The following is a 16,157-nucleotide window of genomic DNA, read 5'->3' on the forward strand; positions in this document are numbered from 1 at the left end:
GGCTCTAACGCGTCTCGTCCAGAAGGAATGAGGAAGCACCGCACGGATAAGATTATATTTATTCCCTGCCACGGTAAACACATTGCAGTTTTGTTTCTGAAGTGTTCGGTATTGTGTCAGAGTCGCTACTACTTGAATCTCTTGTCGGTCCGGTGTGCAGCGACTTGTTGCAGAGAGCGATCAAAGTTGGCCTCAAGGTAACTACTAGCCGCTAGGTTAACAGCGCTATCTCTTTTAGCTAGCCTGGGGCTGGTGCTAACATTGCAAGTGTCCAGATTTGCCTCACTAAACGTGGCACTGGGGTCCGAGAGGGGATCCCCCGCCGTCTTAAGAGGCTGTTGTTGGACGGAAACAACCTGTGGCTCGACGATGATTGCGTTTCCTCTGAAGTTTAAAGCGAGGAACTTCATACATTAAGTGAAGTTTGTGATGGATTTGCAGCACGAACTTCGTACTTCACTTGTGAAGTTCGTGTTGGATCTGCAGTTTGCATGAACTTTACTAGTGAAGTTCGTGTTCGATCTGCAGGTTGCGTATGTTTTGCGACACGTCGTCGTGCAGCTCTATGTTAAAACACCCCAGGGGGGCTTTTCGTTGCTTCACTGCGGACCTCATAGTTTTAAGGTTAATAAAAGTGATTCCGTCCACAGGTTCCATACAATCAATGGTTTGAAGGATTGAGTAGGAAACAGTCAACATGGGGGCAGTGGTCTCTCGGTGGAAGGTTTGTACCATTTGAAATTAATATAAAGTTATGCAAGTTTGAATGCAACACACTTCTTCATACGGTTGTTTAGTATCATGGGGGACTTTCAGTAGGTAGTGTTGCACAGAAGTGTGTGTATAAAGGCATGTATTTTGTGTAGTATGACTTGAACAATATAGGTTTGAAACCCGTTGTTTAATGACATAACATGAAAACAACTGACTGAAACACCCTCATCACACCGGTCATTTCTGAACTCTACCTTCCAGAGCAAACCTTCGACTGTGGACGTTTTGGAAGGCATCGATAAGGTATGTTTGGACCAAAGCAACACTGATATGTGAGAATGTCGTTGCAGCTGAACAGCACAGCAAGCAGCTAACTGAAACAGCAACCCTCTGTGAACTATAATGGGAGAAGTTCAAACTTTTAACTCACCCAATTCAGATCAGACCAACTTTCCAGTGTAACTCTTATCTATTACATAGATAGTTTTATCACATACTTAATCCAACAGAAAGACACCACATTTTGTAACTATTTCATAGTTCCCTATCCCACCCTCATCTCATAGTGTTGCAGGAATGCCAGTTGAAGCACTTACACTTTTAATTGTACATTTGCTTTAATACTGACCAATCAGTTGGAGCATGCACTGGTGTTAGGGAATCATTTCTGAGGGAAAGGGCCAAGTCCTATGAATCACCAGACCATAGGCCTAATGATCCAAAAGTGCCTCCTGCAATAATTGGATCTGGAAACCAGACCAGTGCAGCGCAGTAAAGCATCTGTTTCCTGCACTTATCGTGCTAAAGAGAGCAAAATACGTGATCACAATATTATGGACGAAAAGAGAGAAGTGGCACTTCTCCTGCTACTAGGTTGAGCTAACGCTAACAAAATGCTTCTGCTATTGTTAACATTCGCGGCTAAGAGGGCACACATGGCAATTAGTGCGTGATTAATATTTATGATGGTTTCATGAACAGACAGGTATTGTCCGCTGAGCTATTATGTCATGCATGTTTGTGAACCACCATTTTGTGAAACTGGGTTTGAGGAACATTCAAGTCCTGAAAGGGGAAACGATTTGAATAATAATCTCGGTTTGGCTCTGTCATAACTCGTTGAACGCAGATGCGAGTTCAACACAGATCGCAGAGTGACAGGCACACATGCTGCTATAGCACTGTTTTATTCACAGAGTAAAAGCCAGTGCTATTCAGCCGGCACACTATTTTTAGCACGGGTATTATGGCCTGAGTGTTCCCAGTGTTGATCTCCTGTTAATAAAAGAACAGCCATGAATGGATACTTTGTTGTACTTACCTGAGGGGGAACTTTCACATGACATTCTTTGTTTACTTATGTTTTGCTTAGAAACACACACTCACACACCATGCTTTGGCTGTGTGTGGCTGACAAATTATAAACCACTTTTTACTGTTACTATTGTTTTTCACAGGATATTCACAAATTGGAGGAACATGGGGAACAGTACCATAAGCAGTTGAAGGTCTGGGTGGGACGCCTGCTGCTGTACTCATGTCTTCTCTACCTCATCACACTTGTCATCGTGTATTTGTGGTACCTACCGGAACAAACCATCGGGCGGGTGATCCTGGCCTTGCCATTTGTCGTATTCCCGTTATTGTACGTATACCAGAATTATTTTAATCCAATTTCACAAACACAAAATAAAATATTTTTGGATTTCAACTGTCTAAACTTCATGATGCAGAGTGTGGCTGTTCCGAAGGATGCTAATTGCACTCTGTGTGTGGAAAACAAAACGAAACGGTGAGGGTTTTTTTGATTTGCATTCAAAATTGGCTCTATAATGTATTGTGGTAGGATTCATTTGATCTGAAACATTTGTTTATTTTCACAGATGAAAAATTAGAGGAACTGAAAGTGCAAAAAAGGAAAATAGTAAGTTCAGGTATTTATTAAAGTTGTGGTATGTAGTGTTTAGTGGCATAAAGTGCAGAAATTGAGTATTAATATTCATAGGCATGTTTTAATACATTTATCATATGAAGATTGAGGGGGTCATTCAGTTGGTGGCAGTTGGTCTGCAACCTTACCTCTAGATGGCACTAAATCTGACAACTTTAACCTTTAATCTTAATGTCAGTGCTACATTTTGTAGGCAAATGATCAGAAATGCTTTCTACATAATGATGCCTCCTTTTTCACATTCAATTGTCTGCGATCCATTTCCTGTTTCGTTGGGGTTAAGGAAGCAAACTTGTTTTCATAGCTTTGAATGGTGTTGACCGGTATTTCTTGTTTATCCTATCCTCCTTCAGCTGGAAGACGTTATGGAGACCGAGACCTACAAGAATGCTAAATTTATTCTGGAGAGATTTGATCCGGACTCCAAGAAAATAGTAAAACAACACACTCATTTTCATCTCACCTCATTGATATTCCTGCGTGGGTAAACCTCCCTAATATAAAACCCCTTCTTCATATTCAGGAGCTGAATTCCTCCTTCAATTCCATCCAAATGACTCCAAAACCCGGACAAGGTACCCGGCTACTATCGACACACAACCCACACGAAGCTGAAACTTTTGTTTTTCTGTGACTGGGGATGGTGACGCTCCTTGATGCAGGGACACTTAGCCGAGTGATGGATGATAAACCATTAGACTGACGATCAGACTAATGTAGCTAATACTCATAGCCCACTAACCACACTCACGACTACGTGGCGCATGGAAGCCCAGGGCGATATGTGATTCAACTAGTGTGTGCATGCTAGGACCTGAAAGGGTTTGACTACTAGAGGCCAGACATTCCTTCACTGTTCATTAGGGATCGACCGATATGGATTTTTTAGGGCCAATACCTTTTTTTTTTTCATCAGCCTTAGCCGATGACTGATACGCCGATACCAATTTTCTTGAGCCGATATTTGGAGCCGATACTCCCCTGGAAATCCAGACTTCTGCGAGAGCACAATTTGAATTTGAGTCACTCTGGGAATCAGCATTATATTCACTCCCCAATTCCCCTGCCCCAGAACATAAACCAATCACATCGTTGTGATGTCATCGTCTCAATTTAAAAACTGAACATTTATTGAAGTGTCTGTAAATCATGCCGGGAACAAAAAATAAATAAATCGGCCGATACAATACACGTAAAAAATTAAAAATTATATATGTATAGGCCGATAATGTCGGCCGGCCAATTAAATAGTCTATCACCCCACCAAGATATCGAAGTGTTTTGCTTCATTCTTCGTCTCTTCTTCTCTCTCTCTCTCTCTCTCTCTCTCTCTCTCTCTCTCTCTCTCTCTCTCTCTCTCTCTCTCTCTCTCTCTCTCTCTCTCTCTCTCTCTCTCTCTCTCTCTCTCTCTCTCTCTCTCTCTCTCTCTCTCTCTCTCTCTCTCTCTCTCCCCCCCCATTGTTAGATGTCCGCCAGCGCAACGTGGTACCCAAGGCCCCGCCCACCACCACCGCAGTGGGGGCGAGCCCGGCGGCCACCGCCGCCGGGGCCCGACCCCCGCCAGGCCCGGGGCCCGCCTACGCCGGCCGGTCCCTCCACACGGCTCCAGGCGGACCCCCAGAGAGGGGCCTGTCTGCGGGAGCCGCTCAGCAGAGCCTGATGAGGAGGCCCCTGACCCCGGGCACACCTGTTCCGGGAGCGGGTGAGTTACCTGCGCTCAGGGGGTCCCCGTCGTAATGCGCTCCATTAAGGTGTGATTTAGTCCTCTCCGCCCGCCGCCTCCCTCGCCGCCCAGGGCTCCGTGGAGCACCGCGTCAGCACAGGAGCCGTGTGGCGGAGCTGTAACGGGTAATTGTAGGAGTGTAGTTTTTAAATATTTTACTAAATGGTTCAAGCCTCTTTTTTTCCTCCCTGCTCCCCCCCCACCTCACGGCCAGCCTAAAGTTACGAACTGCAAGATGAAGTTTTAATCCGGCTGAAATGTATAACGCAACACAACATAAAAACTAGTAACGTAGAGTCCTTTTTTTTTTTTGGGGGGGGGGTATTATTTGTAGTCCCTTCCAAACAGTGGAGGAAAATCAATTTATTTTTAAAGGCAATTATCGCACCACCAAAGTTTCCTCCGGAGAGCCCGGGTATTGCATATTCAATATGAATTATTTCTCGAACACACTGTAGAAGTTGAAACTAGGAGCTGGGGCGAGTGTGGCTTCCACCAGGAAGCGGCGTTGGGTAATTGCCTCCGTGGAACGCCAACTGTGAGGTGTGCCTGAGTTAAGATTACGTTAACTGTGATTAATTAGCCAGGCCGCACGGTTCTCTTGGCAGTGGTGGGAGGAATCCCGCTAAATGTCTCTTAATACCGGTTAAAATGATTCCTTGGCATTCGACCCGGCTCACAAATGGCTTACATGACTTGACGCTCACCGCGGCTTCTGTGTGAAATGGAAAGTGAAAAGCAATTTGATACAAAGAGTCACCACAGAGTTTCCATATGCTGGTAAATTAATAAGCAGCAGGGTTCCGGTACTCTGCCAAGTCTCGGTGAAATGACCAGTCATCTTCCTATGATTGCTCTTGATGTTGGATTATATTAATTACCACTCACCAAACACAGCAGGGGAATGTAGTCGTGCCTCGCAAGTGAATTCTGGGTTTAAATTATTATGAAGAGGGGAGGGGGGGTGGTGGTGGCGGAGAAGGAGGAAAAACAGCAGCATTTTTGCATGACTTTCCGAGCCAACTGTTAAACTGCCCGTCGCACAGAGTGTTTCCTCCCGGCCGGGCTGGCACTGATCTGTAGTCAGGCCTCCAGGCCGTCTGTGGCTAATGGGCGTCGCTGTTGTATTTGAACAGGCATGCATCCCCCCGGGCCGCCCCTGGCCAGACCGGTGCTCCCGCGGGAACGGGGAGCTGTGGACAGGGTCATCGAGTACCTTGTTGGATACGGCCCGCAAAACAGGTAGGAAGAGCCTTCCTCCAGCGCCCCGGGCTCTGAGGTGGCAGTTGGGTTTCAGCCGTCTGCCAGCAGAACATGCTGACCTCCATATGGTTACATGGCTAGAGGCGTCATCTGTGTGTGTGTGTGTGAGTGACCTTTTGAACTGGGTAAATTCAATGAAATACACAAATATGCTCTTATTTGAATCTTTTTTTCCAGTTTGCCATTTTTTTGTTTTCTTTTCTTACGACGGACAAAGTGTTAAATATCTCAAGATTATATGTGACTCACTCATGCTGGTGTACGCTGTAGAGTTTGTATCAATAAACTGACGGCCTGGTAATGGCGTGTGTGTTTTAATGCAGATTGCTTTTCCATCTCTTCTAGATATGCGCTCATATGCCAGCAGTGCCTGTCCCATAACGGCATGGCATTAAAGGAGGAATTTGAATATGTTGGTAAGATTTAGAGAAACACGGCGCTCTTTGTCAGTCTCCATCAAACACTTTGTCTGCGTTTGCCCTCCAGCTCTTGGCAGCCTAGTATATCATGTCTTTTAAATGCCTCTGCCATGACCGACCTCTGTAAGCAAAAACGGAACAAGATTGAATATGCAAACTAGCCCCCGCACATCGATCTAAGCGCTTTTATGCGCTGCCGGCATTTATCTTTTTATTGTTGTCGTTTTTTTTTTGCATTCAAATATATTAACACCCGAGTGAATCAGGTGATGGTGTGACTAAGACTGTGTGTGTGTGTGTGTGTGTGTGTGTGTGTGTGTGTGTCATCGCAGCCTTCCGCTGTGCGTATTGCTTCGTCCTGAACCCCGCGAGGAAGGCCAGACCGCAGGCCCCCCGGCTCCCAGAGACACCCGGTGGCGAGCACAACATGGCGTCCGAGGCGACCGCTTCCCCCGCACCCGGCGCCAACATGGACGACGGTCGGTGTGTTGTGGGTAAGTGTCGCCTCTCATCCGTTTGGTGTTGGCCTGGGCTAACACACTGTAGAATGGAAGTCTTAAAAAAAAAACTTGCAAACTAGGTCTGTAGTTTGACTTGCCGTCAAAATTTTAGAAATTTGAAAAAATGAACTTAATCAGTTTTCTTAGTTAAGTCCCTTCCTAATATAATATACTTAAGTGGATGACCTAACGGCAGGGGTTTGTTTTCATGTTCCCAGCCAAGACCAAGCTGGAGTTCCCCGGTGAGGTGAAGGCAGAGGGGGAGGAGGAGCTGAAGGCCTCCGTCGGGGAGGCCAGCGCCGGATCAGATGACCTGGAGGTGATGCCGGAGGAGGAGGAGAAGGAGCAGGAGGAGCTCCCCTCAGAGAAGTCAGACGAGGAGCAGAACGTGTCTGCAATGGAGGTGGAGTAGCAGCCCCAACTTGCTCCTCTACGTCTTTTCTTTTCAGAATTGCATTTCTTTTCTTTGTTAGTGCTCAGGCGATTACGATAGAATTAGGTGATATTATGAAACGCATTTGTCTGAAGCAATTTGAGGTTTTCTGCAAGGAAGGGAAATTGAAAACTGGAAATATCCGTGTTGTGTTGTTGCGTTCTTTTTCTCCTCATATTGTCAAGTTTACCTTTTTATTTTTCTCAATCAACCGGATTTGCGACTGAATGTACAGTTTTGTCACCACGGTGCAAGCACCATTCTCTGTTGTTGTTGGAAAGACCTATTTTTATACATAGATAGGAAATTATATTTATTGATATCTCAATGCTGTGCCTCTCACGGCCGTATTGGACAATGTAGCCCCTGTTGCACCGGCGCTCAACATGTTTACACATCCCTTTACCGTTAAGGATGATTTACAGAGATATTTATTGCTGAAAGAGGAAAAATAAGATGTATGTTGATGGTGTGCATCTCTCTAGTGCCTTGAGCTTCAAGGCCATGATGCACTTGCAATATGATGTTTTAATGTGGAGGGGGATCGACCAGCCATATTCGTTTGCTCTGTTTCAATGGTTTCTTATTTATTTATGAGTAACCTGTTACCCCTAACTTATATCATCGTTTTCATACACCCAGTCTCTCCAGTGTTCAAGTACCAATAAATAATATTCTTCTATTGTCTGTCGATTATATATATATATGTAATTTTAATGGTGTATACATGTATATTAAGACAATAAACGTCAATGAACCGTCCTGTGTTTGTTTGTTTTTACATTATCAAACGCTAATCTTATCTCTATTAAATATATAAAGTTCTCAACAACATACAGTTCATTTTAATTGATCTGTATTTTAAAATTAAAATAAATATTTTTTTAAGCAGTTAGTTATTAAAACGTTGGGTTCGTTAACATTCCTCTCATAACGTCGACCAGAGCTCTTAATCCAAGATGGCGTTGTTCGTGTCACCATCTTCGTCCGCCCCGTCCTGCTCCGTGCCGAGCCACATTAAGACAAACACGTTCAAACGGTCTGTTTTCATTAGCGGGCCAATTGTGGCTTGTGATCATTTTATTTTCACTCGTTGATCATTCCGGACAGCCGACGATAATGCCGGCGTCGCTCGCGCCTGACCGGTCTTGATTGCTTGACCCTTCCTCATTTGCACCCAGAAAAGTCATTGCGGCGACAGTCGCGCGGTGGCCGTCATGTGACCCTGTCACCCTGAAGATGCGCCTAAATCTGCGGCCGGGGTCAGCCTGGCACATCGCCTATGGGTTTTGATAATGTATGTTTACAGAGAGCCGACCTTCTGGGCCGTGTAATGCATCAACGTGACACCAACAGTAACGCCTGGTTCCACCGCAGACTCCCAGCTTGACCTCTGACAAGAGCCGCGCAGGAAAACAATGAGCCATCAATAGGACAATGCTTGGATGTGTTTTTATTTATCTGTGGCACCACAGGGAGGGCTTCATGCGTGTTCGTTCTAGCCTAAACAGCGTGGTGTTATTTAGGATTCATTTTGGTGTAATACTTTCTGATTCTGCTGCTTGTATTCCATCATTTTGTCAAGTACCTTGGTTTTGTCCCCCGTTTGTGTGCTTTGACAGATGTTACTGCACTGTCAGTGGAATTATTATTTGTGTGCAGGGTTCTGAACTTATCAGTATAACGGCATTCAATCTTTTTTTTTCTTCTGTTTGTTCACAAAACCGTATCTCATCTAAGGAAGACTTATCATGGAAGACAGGTGGAGTTAACAGACAGATTCAGCTACTGTTCTGTGGTAAAAAAACAACAACATAGCTGAATTGTTCGCTGCTGCCATAAGTTAACATAACATACTGTATATTATCAACCTGGTGTCGTATTCTATATCGTGCAGCCATGATCATACATGTGGATAACGTCATGCCTCACTTGGAAGAAACCCAGATCAGAATAACAATGATGGTTTGTGCACCTGAGCTATCGACAGACTATTAAAAGTCATATGAAATAACCCCACCCCAGAGCAATACGTTTTATGTCATGGAAAAAGAATTGACTGGATTCGGTGTCCAATTGTCCGAACCGTCCAAGGATTACATGTGACACGTTATCACAGAAACACTAATTGATTTTCAAGGATGACAAATGACATACACGCCTACAGTGCTGAGGTAATTCTGTGCAGGCGTTGGAAAATGTACCACGACTCTGCCCCAGAGGGCCCTGCTTCTTTTCATACTCATCTTCCAGACACGCATTCGGGACCACTTGACTCAAATTTATACTGATCTTTTATTTATACCCAGGCGAAGAATGGCTGATAAAAAACATAAGTGTTCCTGATATTGTGTTTTGTCATATCGAGCAGCCAAAGATTGAAATCCTGCGAAACAATTTTCTGAAGAAATGAAGGAACGTGGCCTTCTGAACCCTGGAGGAGCAGAGCCCACGGGTGCGAGGAGGACGAATCTGAAACAAGAGGCCGAGGATAAGTAAAATAGACAAGTGCACCAGCCTTGTCACTTTTCCATTTGCCGCACCCGAGTGTGAGCACTTCACCATTCTCCATCTCAGAGGGAGGGAGACCTTCATCGTTATCCCCGATCTACTGTACTGAATACAGAAAAAGTAGCCTATCACAGAAAGTTAATAAATAAAGGGAGTGTGTGTGTGTCGGGGGGTGGAGGGGAGGGGGGGGTTAAAGATTTACTACGTTTCAGTAAATCCCAAGGTAGACCGCAAACAGGAGAGCAAACATCGCAATAAAAGCCTCGGACAAAAGCCATTCGGCGTGATGTTAAGACGGGTATATCACTGGTGCGGTCGGCCCGCCTTGAGATGTTACAGATCGCCATTGGCTGCTGACAACAGCATCATTACACCACGAAGAGAGCGGCCTCCCTTTCAGGGACGCATTAAAATCTAATTAGATCATCCAAGAGCATGGCTTGACGAGCAATCAGACGCGCTCTTCTAAACGGTAGATGTCTGGTCATTAGATCCCTGGCTTGGACTTGGAATTGCCACTTGCAAAGTTGAGCAGCGTAAAGACATTCCACAAAAGGTCATCAGCTTGTGTGAAACGAGTTTTTAAAATTCGAGTTATCATTAGACGCCAGCATCTGCCATTACATTGGCTGGGGGGGGGGGGGGGGGGGGGGGGGGGGGTGTATTTTCAAATTCGATCTGTCAAATAATAAATGCATCCCATTCGCTGCATGATGCTGTTAATAAAGCACGGATATGTGGTTGAGACGACGTTGACATTCAGGGATCAGAGAGCATTCTGGTTCTGCCGGCCATTGGAATGCATCCCGGCCATGAGTTATCTCTGCATGTGAACAATGCAGACAATTATTTATTCCAGCAGTGCACTGGATCTACTGACCTCTAACAGCGTTGGGCTGTCTTTAGGAGCCTATTAAATGCTCTTCGATATAGATTATTTTTCGCCTTGACTATATCTTTATTGACTCCTTTTTAATGCGTTGTGTTGAGAAAATGTCCTGCGAGTCAATAATGGACAAACAGGGTTCGCTTAAATTTATAAGCCCCTTCATATGCAGAATAATAGCGTGTATAAATTCAAGTTCTGCCCTCCACACAAAGTCCTGGTTCTCTGCTGCTACTAAAGAGTCATTTAATGGAGGTTTTTGAAAGTTGTTGAAAAACTCTCACCGCATCCCACCACCATCTCTTCCTCCACCACCACCACCACCATCTCCACCAACATCACCACCATCTTTTCCTCCACCTCCACCATCTCTTCCTCCACCACCACCACCTCTTCCACCATCACCAACGCCATCTCCTCCTCCAGCACCTCCATCTCCTCCACCTCCTCCAGCACCACCTCCTCCACAATCTCCTCCACCGACACAACCTCCACCACCATCTCCTCCACCTACACCACCATCTCTTCCTCCAACACCTCCAGCATCTCTTCCTCCACCTCCCCTACCCTCTCCTCCACCACCACCATCTCCTCCACCACCATCATCTCCTCCACCACCATCATCTTCTCCACCACTATCATCTCCTCCACCACCTCCTCCTCTACCACCACAATCTCCTCCACCGACACCATCTCCTCCTCCACCACCACCACCTCCTACCTCCACCACCACCATCTCCTCCACCTCCTCCACCACCACCACCTCATGTGGAAATCATAGGAAGCCTCCTGCAGCCAGCAGGTTCATTTTATGGCTTCATCCATTACCTCACTGTCATTGTTAATTGTCTTCTTTTTACCTCCGCAGGATTCTCTAAATTGGTCCTATCGAATGTGACAGGAGGAAGAGCATTAAGCATCTGACAAGATGATATCTAAGTTCAATTTCCTGCTCCTTCCCCCTGATTTATACCTGCGCCACATCATTTTCCTTTCTGTCATAAAGACCTCTATAAATCAGCGGTGCTTATGGAGCCACTACAGCACACGGTGCCCGGATTTGTTTCCCCTGTGTTTGCTATTAGGAAGCCATTACAGACACATTTTCCTCCTTCAAACAAAAATGATCAAATCTAATACTGGCGAGATTACGGAGATAAAGAGAATGAAACCACGAGCGGCACGGGGGCCTCGCTAAACAATACGTGCGGAACTCGATAGAGGAAAGGGGCTTCTGGCTGGTGACACCATTATCCATCTGTTTGGACAAAATCGCTGTATCATGGCATAAATCTGGGATACAAGTGACACATCCTCTAAAATAAAAGGGAACATTAACTGCTCTATCTTGTAGAGGCCATGGGACTAGCTGGCTATAAGCTCACTCAAGTGTGATGGCAGTTATGCTGTGTTTTACTAGACTGCAGACAATTATCCTTTGCTGCTCTTCCCTTAGAAGACAAACTGCCGTGGCTTGAGCTGAAATGATTTCAAATAGATTTTCCAAAATGTCTGTCGCCAGATTGCCTCCATACATTATTTCACTTAAATGGAGAGAAGAAAATAGGTAGCAAATCCACAAATCAATCACAACAGCCCGCTTTAGCAGATGGAAGACGCTTTTCCTGCTGTGTGTGTGTGTGTGTGTGTGTGTGTGTGTGTGTGTGTGTGTGTGTGTGTGTGTGTGTGTGTGTGTGTGTGTGTGCGTGCGCACACATACACATGTTTCTGTATGTGTGTGTGTCTGAGTGTGTTTGTTGTGTGGGAGAGAGAATCCAAAATAGAGACATACAGAGGGATAAGGACACATGTGTAAAGACAGCATAAGCGAGAGAAAGAGAGACAGTTAATGTGCGAAATTGCAATATAGAATATTTTTAAATAGGATTTTAAGTTCATAAGGACACGCCACACTACAAAGCAACTACATGATATCATGTAGTTATAATAACACACATTTCCGATTTCAATCATTAAATGTATACAATGAATATGTATACAATTTCAGTACACTATGGGGTAGGCCTACTATTATTAGAAGAAAGGGAAAGTATGTATTCGATGTATTAACGCCAACGCTTTTTAATATAAAAAATATATATAATGACGTTTTATTTTAATTAAATTTAGTGTATGGATGTTATGGCACCATACTACCTACTAAAATAGGACTGTTTGTCTGACTGCTCTTATGATGAATTCCAGTATTTATCAACATCTGTGTGGAGAGGATGTAAACAAACCGCTGCACGTGCGCCATTTCCTATCCACGCAAACGTGCCTCGTGTTACTTTAAACAGATGTTTTACAACTCCGACAATATGCCCAAATGAATTGTAACGATGGACTCTCCTCAAAATGCAAATGCTGCTACTTTCTTCAACATACTTCTGGGAGTAGGCTGTATGCCATTAAGGTAAGCTTATATATGTTGTTTATAACAGCTACAATACCTCAGAATGGTTGAGTCAATGGTTAGTTCATCAAAATGGGCAACATTTAAGTCAAACATATAATGGGTGAACTTATCTGATGTGTTATTCATAATTACCAACTTTATGCTTAATTGAGTGAAAGTGAATAGCAACAGTTCCGTTAGCCTCGTAGCGTCTTAAAGAGACAGTCCTACAGATTAAGGCTACGGTGCAATTCAGCATTATAGTCCTGAACATTTATTACCTGTACTCCGGATGGCTTAAAACAGCCATGCATGACTCAATCCATCTCTGTTTAGGGCCAGATAGATTTTATGAGATGAATTTATGCAAAAAGGCCACGCGACAAATGTGCAGGAATTTGTGCTGAATTGTAACACCAGATAAATGAAGGCAGTTCTTGCTGATACATTTCCTAAAGCACAGAATGACAGTCTCCTGTGGTTGTATATCATACTTTCTTACCTCCTTCATCATCTGTCTTTTTTATTTTAATGTTGAGATGAAACTATGTGCTGATCTACTTTGATTTGGAACCATCTAGACATGACCCTGTGTAACTGCAAAGGCCCAATTAAAAATGTTCAAGGGTTTTTCACCTCGCTCTCATCTATCAATAAAAAACGTTTTCCAGTCCTTATGTTATGGATTGTCTGTATCAATATTTTATATTGATATAACTTGTTTCATGAAAACATATGTCAATAGGCGTATATTTTATGGACAATAATAGTGAATTACTCTTTTTCCAATATTAATTCACCATCTACAAAAGATGATTTTCAATGGTTGGCCTATTTATCTTTTCTCCCTATTTTTAACAAAAAGACAAAATGTCCATTTGTTCTGCAAATATTATGACCTCTCAGTGATCTGGGTTCCACCACATAGAATAAAAATGTTGGCCGACTGTAGTTCATAATTACAATAATAACACAGACTCCCCTCGCAATGTCAAACACACAACAAAATAAAGACAAATACAGTCGAAGAATTAAACCCCAAATACAGCAGCCATTAAGACAGCTCGTTATTAGAATGGATAGAATATTAGAATGATGCAAACGGTGTTCCTGACCGGAATGTCGTTTAACAACACCACACTGTCTGACGCCTCGATGTGTGACAGACCTGCCATCACAAGTAAAACAGTATGGCATCAGAACCCAGTGTCTCAGTGGGCCTGTTGCTCTGTAAAGGCCAAAGTTTACTACTCCAACTCCATAATCCGTAATCCGACTCTGTAACTACGGAGACCCCTTGAGCCTTCGAAGTTCTCCGTCAGGATGTCGGATACGCAATGTAATTCGCCGCCCCATCGATCTTATATGCTGACTACTTACCATGTAACTAGTGTTGTAAATAAACTTTCAAAGCTTTTCAAACCTTATTTGGTGTTTTATTGGTCTTTAATGTGCAAAGTAAACAAGGTATAAAGTAAATAATGTGCAAAGTGATTCCGGAAATGATGTTGTTAGCGGACCAATCACAGCCCTTGCCGTCTCCGTCCTCTGTTGCGTCGACGGATAGTTAAAAAATATTTGTTAGATACGTAGATCTACGGAGAGTAGGGGTGTAATGATACACAAAAGTCACGATTCGGTACATACCTCAGTTTTTAAGTCACGGTTCAGTATGTTTTTCGGTACAGCAGTTTTTATTATTTTATTTTTATTAAACTTAATTGGATTTTGATTTCATTTATTAAATTGTATCAAACAAATGCCTTTCACAAAATACATCAAATACAATTGAGGATAAAAACACAATAAAGTCCAGGACTTATTTCCATTGTGGTCCTCAACACAAAACATCAGGACAAGACAAGGCACTCTCAGAGTGTGTGATAATCAATAAAAACTTTATTAAAAAAAAAAAATAATAATAATTCTCGGTACGTACCGAAATGAAATGTGCATCGAACATGATACAAATGAGTGTATCGTTACACCCCTAATGGAGAGGGTCACCGACAGGGTCTCTGACAACGGCGACGGTTCTCTGTGTCTGCGTACAGCACTTTACAGAGTGGTGTAAACCAGCCTTAACTCTGGCCCAGGAAGTCTGGTATACACACACCACATGCCCCTCCACCAACTGTAACAAACTGCTCTACTGCCCACAAGGCCTTCATGTTCATCAGTTATTAATTAGAAATACATTTGACTGGATAAATATTTCTCATGATTGATGATGAAACTTGTAATTGGTTTGTGGGTGTAATTCATGGGGGAGGAGGCCTACGCACTTGAAGCGTCAGTGTGTGTATATCTATATTATAATGCTCTGATAGAGAGTGTGCTCGTGTCCTAGGCAGTAAGCCACCACACTGAGATATTGAACCAGGGAGAAAGCAATGCTGATACAAATCAGCTCTGATCAAAGTTGGTCAAAACCTTCTTCCCCCCATACCATAACTCTAAAACAAGCAGCTTAAAAATGCAATGGTGTAAGCCAGCCTGTTTCTTTGTATTTGTGTATGAAAGATAGACTCTATGGTAAATGTAAGTGCTCTTTCAATGTTGACATCCATTTTCTTGCATCTATCACTGCTTTAACCTGCTGTCATTTCCTCCATGCAAGTGTTCAAGTCCACGCTGCAACACCAGGCATACTACAGTAACTTATCTATTAGGTGGCTTACTATACAGCGCAATCGGATTGCATTGTGTGTGTGTGTGTGTGTGTGTGTGTGTGTGTGTGTGTGTGTGTGTGTGTGTGTGTGTGTGTGTGTGTGTGTGTGTGTGTGTGTGTGTGTGTGTGTGTGTGTGTGTTTTGCAGACTTGTGAACAATTGTCTTCTCCCCCAAAGGGAACACGGAAAGAGCTTATTTACCAGCTATTCCTCATCTTTGTTATGAATGTATAAATATAAATGCTCATTTAAATCTCCTGCAGAAGAATATTTGTGTTTTTTTTCGGTATAATTTATGGTTTAGGACAACTTTCGTATCCACTAGCACCCTGTGTTACACAATACTATACCATTAACGGCTACAGCACAAATTTGGTATTCCTAATTTGTCTCCAACCAAGCATACAGCGGCTATCTTAACTGCGTCTCCCCTGGGCCCTTCAGTACGGAGCAGGCTATAGTCTGCTTAAATGACGACGGAGAACCACCAAAACTCCAGCCATCTATGGTTCACTATTGATTTTACACAGCAGATCCAGCCAGTGCTGATGGGCTTTCTGATGTATTTTCTCTCAACTGCCAGTCAGCCCGCAGTGTTTTCTACAATGGGAGGAAAGCGAAAAAACGTAACACAACAAAAGGCAGATATATTATCAATAAGTACCCAATAAGGTGGTGTTATTTGTCC

The 16,157-nt window shown here is 43.6% G+C and overlaps 1 protein-coding gene across 3 annotated transcripts; it reads left to right on the forward strand.

Moving 5' to 3' along the window:
* On the forward strand, positions 1-7,707 carry lnpa (limb and neural patterns a). 3 transcript variants are annotated; one of them, XM_084477981.1, is made up of 13 exons: positions 1-73; positions 651-724; positions 976-1,017; positions 2,172-2,359; positions 2,448-2,506; positions 2,598-2,638; positions 3,019-3,099; positions 3,189-3,240; positions 4,131-4,367; positions 5,525-5,630; positions 5,997-6,067; positions 6,403-6,564; positions 6,789-7,707. In XM_084477981.1, exons 2-13 carry the CDS (start codon positions 698-700, stop codon positions 6,980-6,982), a joined length of 1,260 nt encoding a protein of 419 aa, XP_084334107.1. In that variant the 5' UTR covers positions 1-73; positions 651-697; the 3' UTR covers positions 6,983-7,707. The 3 variants fall into 3 exon arrangements, with proteins under 3 accessions (XP_084334107.1, XP_084334108.1, XP_084334109.1); XM_084477982.1 differs by having other exon boundaries at positions 17-197; XM_084477983.1 differs by lacking the exon at positions 1-73 and adding an exon at positions 226-417.
* The last annotated feature ends 8,450 nt before the right edge of the window (positions 7,708-16,157 follow it).

This window comes from Micromesistius poutassou (assembly GCF_964030765.1).
Source record: "Micromesistius poutassou genome assembly, chromosome: 14".
Taxonomy (NCBI): domain Eukaryota; kingdom Metazoa; phylum Chordata; class Actinopteri; order Gadiformes; family Gadidae; genus Micromesistius; species Micromesistius poutassou.